The sequence below is a fragment of the Octodon degus genome, unplaced genomic scaffold, assembly GCF_000260255.1.
Source record: "Octodon degus isolate 3935 unplaced genomic scaffold, OctDeg1.0 scaffold00093, whole genome shotgun sequence".
NCBI classification, from domain to species: Eukaryota; Metazoa; Chordata; class Mammalia; order Rodentia; family Octodontidae; genus Octodon; species Octodon degus.
This window is the reverse complement of record NW_004524669.1, coordinates 5,592,888-5,603,495: the sequence shown is the minus strand read 5'-3', so window position 1 is coordinate 5,603,495 and position 10,608 is coordinate 5,592,888. Positions and strand designations below refer to the sequence as shown.

Genomic DNA, 10,608 nt, shown 5'->3' with positions numbered 1-10,608 from the left:
TGCTGGGGGATTGAACCGCGGTCCCTGTGCTTTGCTAAGCTTGTTCTAAGTAGGTGCTTTAGACCACTGAGCCATCTCACCAGCCCCCAGTCTAAAATCTTAGAATCCTCAAAACTTTAGTTTAGCCCTAGGAGTGTATTAATGTCTTATCACAGGGCCAGATATTGGCAAGCCACACCGGAACACTGAACCCAACAGCCTACCTGCAAAACAGCTGGCTGAATCTGAGATCCGACTTGTGAACTACAGGTCAAGTAGGTGCCCTTAAGTATTACTTGATCTGACATTTGAGGGCCACCAGCTCTGTTCCTTCCCCAATAGGAAGCTGCTTGCAGGGGATACTGGTAGAGTATCATGTTTTCATAACCAGTCCCTTCCTCAGTGAGCTTCTCAACTCCTGTGTCTTAATGGTACCTAAGATACAATCTCTTCAGCCTTTAAGGCAGCAAGAACCCCAGCCTGATGCTGCCAAGTGTAAAGTATAAGCACTCTTCTGTTAACAGCCTAGGGAACACAGTAAGAGAAATACAAAGCCAGATCAGACTGAACTCTCCCATGTATGTCATCCACTGCTTAAGCCCACCCAGGATGCAGGTGGGGGAAGAGATCAACATCCTTTTAGGGAAGAGACTGTTGGGCCTCTTATGGCCAGGAACCCTGACCTGCAGCCCCATCTAGAGCTGCGTGAGTGCCACTCCCACATGGCTTGCTGGAGATGTTGTGGGGGAGGGGAACGTCTCTGTCTTCGGATCCCACCTTGTCATAGAGGGTGCCCACCATGCTGTCCTCTTCACTAGTGCCCAGCAACTGGGCCAGCAGCTTGTGGCCGAAGTGTAGATAGATGAGTCCTGCACTGCTCAGCTTGGTCTGCCACGGCTTCCCAGGGGAGAGGGAACTCATGGTCTCTGTGAAAGACCTGAGGAGCACAGGGAGGGAGGGCTGAGGCCAAGGATCAGCCAGCGTGTGCATAGGCGCATATGCACATGTGCAGACCTGGGTGGGGCAGGGGGTGAGAAGACTGCAGGGGCTAGGATGGGCAAAGGGAAGGCTTTGGTTTTTTCTCAGGCATCAACAGACTGACTTGGTGTCTCCATCCATTCACTTAGCAATAAAGTTCAATGGCTGGTTACTGTATGTTCAGTTTTGTGTTCAGATGTTAAGGAGAAAAGAAACCAGACTCTGTCTTTGCCTTTCTGATTCATCTGCTAGAAGCAGACAAACACAACCAACCAAGCAAGTACAGTCCTCCTAGATAGCAAAAATCTAGGGATGGGGTATTTTCATGTTAACTGTGCACAACCTCCCATACACTTAAGCCATCTCTCAAATACTTATAATGCTTAATACAATGTAAATGGTATGTGAACAGTTGTTACACTCCATACTATTTAGGGAATAATGACAAAAAAGTGTGTACTAAATACAGGATCAGATTTCAAAACTTTGTGATCCAAGGTTGAGTTCATAGATACCATACTGTAGCTAGGTTCTAGAAAAGGAATGAATGAGGAGACGGTTGAGCAGAAAGCCTTCATGTCAGTCCTGAAAAATGAATTCATGGAACTGTGAGAAAGGCAGCTGCTGGGGCTAGGGGTATAATTGAGTATAAAGTGCTTATCTAGCATGTTCCAGGCCCTGGGTCTGATTACCAGAGATCTAAGTGGCAAAAATAAAGCTAGGAAGGGGCCAGCCTATGGCAAGCTTTGTATGCCATGTCTTGAAGTCTGGGCTCCATCTGTAGGTAGTGGGGAGTTTGGGGGATTATGCAAACAGGTGCACGGTAAAGGACTGCACTAGGCAGCCTGGACAACAGAAGCAAGGAGATTGCCTGCAGTGGTCTGAGTGAGTAAGGCAGGAATTTGAATTTGAATAGTAGTGAGATAGACTGGAAGAAAGTAGGAGACAGGCAAAATAGCTCAGCGGTCTAAGTGCCTGTTTAGGCAAGCTTAGGCAAAACACAGGGACTGGTTCCATCCCTGGCACCACATGCTGCAACAGTCCCACCACCAGGGCAGGCTAAGCTGGCCACAAAAATAAATAATAGGGCCAGGAAGATGGTTCAGTAGAATAAGTGCTTCCCTGGCAAGCACAAGGGTCTGAGTTCAATCCCTGGTTCCGCCAAAAAAAATAAATAAAATAATAATAAATTCATTGCTTGGGTGAATGAAGGAATAACAGTGGAAAATAAAGTGTGGACTCTTCCTGGGATATTTTTTATTTTTTTATATTATGTATTTAGTACAGGGTCTACAGGGTCTCACTATGCAGATTGGATTTGTAGTGATCCTCCTGTTTTTCAGCCTCCCAAGTGCTGGGATTACAGGTGCACATCACCACACCCAGTCTCAATTGCCATCTCAGCAGGCCCCACAGGGCAGGCTGGCATGGGACGCCAGGGATCAAACCCTGGACACTGCTCTGCTTAAGTAGGCGCTTTATTAGTCTGCTGAGCTATCAGGCCAGCCTCTTCCTAGGACATTAAAAAAAAAAGAAAGTTAGGGCACCTTAGGGAAGTAGACATTATAGCTGTGATGTCTAATTAAGAAAAAATTAGGGATGGGATCCAGGGTGTTCGACATGTTAAACTTGTGTTCTGCCTCTGACTATGTCTTAGCCCTCCTCAGCTGTGACTTCCAAATATCAGTCCATCTCAGATCACTTAAGGAATTCATTTTTAGTTTTATGGCTTTCATTATTAAATAGGTAAATAAAAAATTATTCACAAAATTATATTTACAAGGTATACATTATACTTATAAATGATAAAGCACAAGGTGGTGAATTTGATTCTTAGTACCCCTCCAAAAAATTTGCTTCTTTTTTTTTTTTAGGTCCAGAGGCTTGTTACATAGTAGCTCAGGCTGGCTTGGAACTTGCAACAGTCTTGCAAAGCGTTACAAACTGTTACAAGGGAGCACCACATTCCCTACTAAAAATTTAGAGTATTAGCTGGGTGTGGTGGTGCTTAGAATCCAAGCACTCAGGAGGCTGAGGGCAGGAGGACTAGTATGAGTTCCATGACTAGCCTGGATTATATGGCAAGACTCTGTCTCAAAAAACAAACTAACATGCACACACCTGTAATCCCAGCATCACCTGCCAGGCTGAGGCAGAAGGACTGCTGTGAGTTTGAAGCCAGCCAAGGCTACAAAAGTGAGTTCAAGGCCAGCTTGCATTATATAGTGAGAAACTGTCTCAAAATAAAAACAAAGGGGCTGGGGAGATGGCTCAGTAGAATAAGCGCTTCTCTGACAAGCACAAGGGCCTGAGTTCAATCCCCGGTTCTGCAATAAATAAATAAATAAATAAATAAATACAAAGGAAGTGATCATTCAGGCCAAATAACACAAAAGGGCAACTCCATAAGACCCTGTTGTGCTGGCCCCTTGGTTGGTCCAAGGTCATGAGTACTCTTATCAGGCAGTACCAGAGAGACCAAGAGAGAGTGTACTAGAGGGGAACAGGCTGGAAGAAAAAGTGGAGCCCAGGGACAACTATTCTTTTTATTTTTTGAGACAAGGTCTCACTATGTAGCCCATGGCACTCCTCCTGCTTCTGCCTCCTCAGAACTGGGATCACAGGTATGCACCACCACACCCAACTTCAGCCATTTGTTTTGAAGAGTAGATGATAAGTGAGGGTGAGAAATTAGGGATTCTTTCCAACATAATTTATAGAGATGGATGTCGTGGCACATGCCTGTGAAGGCCGTAGATTCAATCCCTAGTACAGGACAACAAAAAAACATATCTGAACTGTCATCAACTGACACAATTATATGACCCCAGCAATCTAAGATGGGGCTGTGAAGGTGCCTGAATGAATTAATCCCAGATGGGGTACTAGCTGGGGTGATGGACAGAGTTGATGACGAAAAGCCTGACCTAAGCCATGGAAGCAGAGGTGGTGAGGTGGAAGGGACCAATCAGGATCCAAGGTAGGTCCAAGGCTGGAAAGATGTGAAGAGCTGACAGCAGGACAAAAGGCTGCAGTCGCAGTGGGCCGCAAGAATAGGATTTCCTTCAATTCGCTTCGCTGACTCGGACTGGACAGCCGATGGCTGAATTGGGGCATGGTATAAAGTTAGTCAAAGAAACAGTATTGAGAACTCACCTCTGGTGATGGTCGTATCGGTGTCTCTGGGGGTCGTATTCGCCACCTACGTCCACTACAATGTCACACGAAGCCAATTTTTCCGGGTCTCGGGTCCTCACAATCTCAGCATCCTGCAAAGTACACAGGTGGTTCAGGCGCTGAACCACCAGCAAGTCACACGGGCATAGGATTAATGTTGGGTCTCCAGGTAATCTGGTGCAGTGCTGAGACTGCTCGGGCTATCACCAGGACCTAGCTAGGGATGCAGGTTGTCGCGGGGTGACACTACCTGGTACTCTGGCAGGAGGCGAAGCAAGGCGCATGCCAAAGCCTCATCGCAGTGGAAGGTGCCATTATGAGTCCCGATTCGGGGCGCTGACATGAGGCTGCTACGGGGTCTTTTCGGGGGCGGTACGGACTCTGGGCTGAGCATGCAGCGCTGGGTTGGGAGCGGTGACCAACGCAGTAGCAGCACCAGGAGACGGCGGAAGGGCTGTCGCATGAGAATCCCCCTCCCAAGAAGCACGAACACCGACCCGGAAGGGGAAGTACCTGCTCCTGCTTCAACTTCCGCTTCCTGTGGTTCCTATGGCAACCAGCTACCAACCACTCAGCTTTTCAATTGGCTTCCCTCTATAGTTTCTTACTGGCTGGAGACTGGGGGCCCTCCAAGGACGAAGGCGTTGTCCCTGCTTATCAAGCTCCCACCAGAGGCGCAACCTTTCCACACACTCCCCATATCTGATCATCAGTCCCTTGCTTAATGCAAGAAAAAAAACCCACATTCTGCCCAGCAGGCATATTTATTAGCATTAAACACAAGACTCTTTCCCCTTCAGAAGACCACAAAGTTCCAAACCAATATAGTGTCCCTCTGCCCCAATTCTTCCTTTTTTGGGAGACAGGGTCTCACTGTATAGTTCAAGGTGTCCTTGAACTGCCAGCAATCCTCCTGCCTCAGCCTCCCGAGGAGCGCTGGGATTACGGAATACAGGTGTGCCCCACCTTCTGCTTCATTTCTACAACATACTTTCAGGCCTTGGCAGTGGCCTGAGCTGCCCCCAGGGCTGTGAGTTGCTGAATCTTCTGGCTCATCATTTCCATGACAGCTGTGGGGAAAAAGGAAGAGTTACACCTCAGGAGGTGGGGGATAGGAATTAAGAGTTAAGGAAAAATGGCAGGTGGAGGGTCGGGGAGATGGCTCAATAGAATAAGCACTTCCATGGCAAGTGCAAGGGCCTGAGTTCAATCCCTGGTTCCAAAAAGAAAAAAGAAAGATGGCAGGTGGATAAAAAAACTCAGAAATTTTTTTTTTTTTGCGGATCTGGGGATTGAACTCAGGGCCTTCCACTTGCCAGGGAAGCGCTTATTCCACTGGGCCATCTGCCCAGCCCCAACTTAGATTATTGATTAAGCTTTTTTTTTTTTTTTTTAAGTGATTCAGGGCTGGTCAAATAGCTCAGCAGATTTGATCAGAGTTTGATCCCCAGGTCTTCCATGCTGGCCCCCTGGGGCCCACTGAGACTGGGTGGCAAATGAAACTGGTTGTGATGGTGGCTCGCCTGTAATCCCAGCACTTGGGAGGCTGTAAAACAGGAGGATCACTATAAGTCCAATCTATGCAGTGAGTTCCTGTACACCCTGTCCTAAATACCAAAAAAAAAAAAAAAAAAAAAAAAAAAAAAAAAAAAGTGATTCACCGTGGGGGAAACACACTTACACATTTACTAGAGTCTACAGTGTAGGGGGCCTGCCAAATAGCTCGGCGGATTAAAGTGCCTGCAGGCAGGCTCAGGGGTTGGAAGTTTCATCCCAGGGTCTGCTGTGCTAGCCCCCACCCCCAGGGCTTGCTGAGACTGAGCTGGTGGTGCAGGTCTGTAAGCTCAGCCCTTCGGAGGCTGTAAACAGCAGAATCACTATGAGTCCATCTAGTGGTGAGACCCTGAACACCCTTCCCTAAAATACAGAAAACAAATTTTTTTTAAAAAATAAGAGTCTACAGGGCTGGTGAGATGGCTCAGTGGTCTAAAGCAGCTACTAAGAGCAAGCTTGGGAAAGCACAGGGACGGCGGTTCAATCCCCCAGCACCACATGCCAGCCAGCCCCGCCCCCTGGTGGGCTGAGCTGGCCACACACACACACACATACACACAAACATAAATAAAATAAATAAATTAAAAAAAAAAAAAAAGAGTCTACAGTGTATCCAGGCAGTGTGCTAGTCACTGGGAAATACAAATGCCTCATATTAAATCAGTCAGAGATAACCAAAAAATAGTAATAGTGTTTACAGCACTTCGGAGGCTGTAAACAGCAGAATCACTATGAGTCCATCTAGTGGTGAGACCCTGAACACCCTTCCCTAAAATACAGAAAATAATTTTTTTAAAAAAATAAGAGTCTACAGTGTATCCAGGCAGTATGCTAGTCACTGGGAAATACAAATGTATCATATTAAATCAGTCAGAGATAACCAAAAAATAGTAATGTGGAGATTTCTGGAGGCTGGGGTTGCAGCTCAGTACTAATAGCACCTGCCTAATAGTCCCAAGGTCCTGGGTTCTACCCCCACCAATTTTTCCCCCCTCTTTAAACAGACTTTCATCTTGTCTAACAATCACTAGGTGGATTTTTTTTTTTTTTGGGGGGGGAACTGAAAGACTCCAGTGTGCAACCAGAGTTGTAATTTCTAGAACCTATTTAGTTAAGATTATGTTTCCTTCCTGTACTTATGTATATCTCATGCCCCATCCCATCCTTGTTAAATAGGAGCTTCACAAAAGCACAAACATGACTTCTTCCTCCAAAAGTTCTGAAACATCCAACCTAGGAATCTACAAATCATGGGCATGATTTTAGGGTATTGGGGACCTAGAGAATAAGATACCAAGATTCCAAGGAAAAATACATGGTTTTAACAAGTTCATGACGGAGATGTAATTCCTATAACTTGCTGCCAGGTGGCTTGATCCAAGGATGGTACCTGTGACTGTCAGGTAGTGTGTGCCACTAGTGGTTGAAGCAGGACAGTCATATGGTGGTTCAAGCCAGCAGGAACATGTTAATCCAGCAAAGGGGGCAACCTCAAAGTCTCAATGACAATTCACATTGTTTATTGTAGAGGTGCAAAGGATCAAGAGGTGCCAGGCAGAGCTCACCTTGTTTCATGGCATGCTTCTCCTGTAGGGCTGGCTGGATTTTCTCCATCTGCTTGGTTAGGAAGTCTATCTTCCTCTTGAAGAAGTCCTTGGCATCCTCAGCTGTCTGCAAGATCAGAGGTGAATGAAGGGGTAAAAGGAGACTCTTTCCTACCACATAGACTGTCCTTAAACTTCTCCTGTCTACTCAGAGGGACAGCCACATGCTTTCTCCCACTCACCTTCTCCACATAGTAGCCAGTTCCCACATCAATGAGCACGTGTTCTACATCATGGAGCTTCCCAGGGACGTACATCTGAGAAGCAAGGATTAAGGGAAAAACTAGCCTAGCACGAGCCATGAATCCCTGTCAGACAGTCTCATGGCCCTAAAAGACCCTCTTTAAAAAAAAAAGGGTGCATGCCTGTGATCCCAGTGCCTGGGAAGCTGAAACACTACCAAGTGGACAATCACCACCAAGTCTGATCTGTGTAGTGAGACCTTGTACTAAACACATTAAAAAAAAAAAGAAAAAAAAAAAAAAAAAGCCTCATTTCTCCTCAACCATGAAGTAGTAATTTTTTTTTTTTTTCATTTATGTATTTGGTACAGGGTCTCACTATGCAGCTCAGACTCATAGTGATACTCCTGTTTTCAACCTCCCAAGTGCTGGGATTACAGGCGTGCGCCACCACAATGTCTCAGTCACCCTCTCAGCCACCCCAGGGGTGGGGCTGGCAGGGCATGCCAGGCATTGAACTCTGGTCCCTGCGTCTGCCTAAGCAGGAGCTTTAATCCACTGAGCTATCTGGCTGGCCCTCTCTTAGTTCTTTAGACTGCAAATTCCAGGTCCTTTTTGCTATAACTTGTACCTTCAAGTAAAACATTCAACAGATGGACATGATCCAGTTTTCTTAGTGAAAGTACTTTAGGAATGAGCCACAATTAAGCTGAAATTGATGAATAAATCCAGCCAACTTCTTCATTTGTATAGCCTCTATTCTTCTATTGCTTGTCTTCTAAGTTATTAGCACAAGTGTAAGTCTCCAGGTTCATTTCCATACTAGATGAATATCCTCAAACTGCAAAGTGAAACTGCATACTTCAACTCTTCATACCTTTGGTCACTTATAAGGGATGGAGAGCGATGAAATGTGTGTAAGAGTGCTCTCAAAATTATGGGGGACTCTAGAATAATCAGAGTGGGGAAAGAACGAAGCAGGATAGCGGTTCCTGTGGAAAGGATACAGAACTCGTCAGTGGGACGAGTAATTCTTTCCCTGTGAAAGCAATTAGCATAAACACCCGGGGAAGGTTGGCAGCTCCCACGCGAAGACGTGAAAGGGAGCTCCACCAGGGCACAGCGCCCACACTGGCGAGAACTGGAACAGGCCACAGGTGCTGGGGAAGGTCCTGTACATTTCAACTCTCCATAGGCAACATGCAAAGGCTGATGGAAGCGGCACGCGATACCTAAGGACTGCTGTCTCTAAGGAAGACCAGGTTAGGAAGCGGGACGAGAGAAGCCGGCTCGTACTCCCCAGGCTGCCTTCACCCCCTACCCCATACCCTCGTTGCTCTTGTTCAGCACGTTCAGGCAGTCCTTCGCTTCCACATACTTGGTCTGTACCACCTTGAGCTGGGCGATGGACGTGGACAAGAACTCCACTTCCTACAGAAGTCGGGAAAGAGGGTCAGAGTGGGGGTGGGGAGGGGTCACAGCCGGGCAGGGGCAGGCTGGGGCTGGGGCTGGGGTCTCGCCGGGCAAAAGAAACCTCCCAAGCTGCGATGCAAGGAGGCGAAGGCGTTAGCATGGGGAAGGAGTGACTGAGGGGCAAGAAAGCCGCCTCTGGTGCCCGTCCCCACCTGGTCCAGCTGGTTCTTGAGCATTTCTAGTTGCGGCAGGTTCAGCTCTGTGATGTTAATCGACTGCGCCATGTCTGTTAAGGAAGACGGCTGAGGAGGACTACGGGGAAGGATGTGGGATCCGCAATCAACGTTCTAGCCGTCCTCCGCGAATCTCTATGGCTGCGCCGGGAGGTCGCGCTGCGCCACACGTCTCTATGACCTGATGGGGCGGGGCTGGAACGTGGATTGACGTAGATAACCGCGAATCACAAAGTATCCTAAACGTAGCAAACATTAGTTCCGCCCATAGGAATCAAAACCTTTAAATCCCTTCGTCTGTCTGTCTGTCTGTCTGTCTGTCTGTCTGTCTGTCTGTCTGTCTGTCTGTCTGTCTATCAGTCTATCAGTCATCTATCCATCCATCCATCCATCCACCCACCCAGGTACTAGCTATCTGGTACAAGGCCTCACTACCCTGCTGGGACTTGTAGTGATGATCTTACTGTCTCAGCCTCCCCAGCGCAGGGATTATGGGCGTGTGCCACCACACTTGGATTCGGTGGCTGGCTCCGCGCAGGGCCCCGGCCTGTCTGTCCTGCGGATCAAACCTGTGTCCTTGTGCTTGCTAGGCAGGAGTTTAGACTGCTAAGCTATCTTTCCAGTCCCCCAAAACTTTAAATCCTCAATCAACTACACTTTCTTTAGTTTTTAAAGACAGGATCTTGGGCCGCGGAAATAGCTCAGCGGTGGTTTGATCCCTGGCACCACATGCCATGCTAGCCCCGCCTCGGGTGGCCATCAGAACCAGGCATGGTAGTGCATGCCTGTAATCCTAGCACTGGGGAGTCTGAAACAGGAAGATTATTATGAGTACAAGCTGCATAGTGAGGCCTTGTGCCAAACAAATAAGATTTTTTTTTAAAAAATCATAAAAAAGAGACAGGGTCTTACTCTGTAATTCAGGCTAGTCTTGACTTCACTGTGTAACCCATTGTGGCCTTGAACTCACAGCGATCTTCTTTCCTTTTCCTCCTGAGTGCTGAGATCCTAGGTGAGTGCCACTACACCTGACTTTTTATTTTTATTTTTTTTGTATTTTAGGGAAGGGTCTACAGGGTGTTCAAGGTCTCACTACTAGATCAGACTCGTAGTGATCCACCTGTTTAAGGCCTCCCAAGAGCTGGGATTACAGGTGCACACCACCACGCCCAGTCTCAATCCACCTCAGTGCACCCAGGGCCTGGACTGGCATGGCAGGCCCGGGGATTGAACCCCTGGCCCCTGCACCTGCTTGCAGGTGCTTTAATCTGTAAAGCTGTTTGACTGGCCCTGTACCTGATTTAACTACAGTATTTTTTTTTTAATTTTAAAAAATCTTGCTTACACAACACAGATTCATAGTGATTCTTCTGTCTCAGCCTTCCCAGCATGGAATTACAGGCATGTGCCACCATGCCCAGTTTCGGTGGCCAGCTTGGTGCAGGGCCAGGACCGTATGAGGTACTGGAGATCAAACCTATGGCCTTG

General features: G+C 47.4%; 2 protein-coding genes across 3 annotated transcripts in view; both read right to left on the bottom strand.

Annotated features, from left to right (window-relative positions):
- The window catches only part of CUNH12orf10 (chromosome unknown C12orf10 homolog), a 6,960-nt gene extending 2,161 nt beyond the window's left edge, over positions 1-4,799 (bottom strand). Inside the window, exons 1-3 of the mRNA XM_004637883.3 lie at positions 4,385-4,799; positions 4,114-4,226; positions 757-916 (exon numbers count right to left, since the gene is read on the bottom strand). Of these exons, the coding sequence (XP_004637940.1) occupies positions 757-916; positions 4,114-4,226; positions 4,385-4,597 (486 nt within the window). The 5' untranslated portion in view covers positions 4,598-4,799. The remainder of the gene's footprint in view (positions 1-756; positions 917-4,113; positions 4,227-4,384) is intronic.
- Positions 4,800-4,879: 80 nt separating this feature from the next.
- Positions 4,880-9,262, bottom strand: Pfdn5 (prefoldin subunit 5). Of its 2 annotated transcripts, XM_004637880.3 has the most exons (6): positions 9,100-9,261; positions 8,803-8,905; positions 8,482-8,513; positions 7,475-7,549; positions 7,254-7,359; positions 4,880-5,204 (listed from the first exon to the last, which is right to left on the bottom strand). In XM_004637880.3, exons 1-6 carry the CDS (start codon positions 9,169-9,171, stop codon positions 5,128-5,130), a joined length of 465 nt encoding a protein of 154 aa, XP_004637937.1. In that variant the 5' UTR covers positions 9,172-9,261; the 3' UTR covers positions 4,880-5,127. The 2 variants fall into 2 exon arrangements, with proteins under 2 accessions (XP_004637937.1, XP_004637939.1); XM_004637882.2 differs by lacking the exons at positions 8,482-8,513; positions 8,803-8,905 and having other exon boundaries at positions 9,100-9,262.
- Between the last annotated feature and the right edge of the window lie 1,346 nt (positions 9,263-10,608).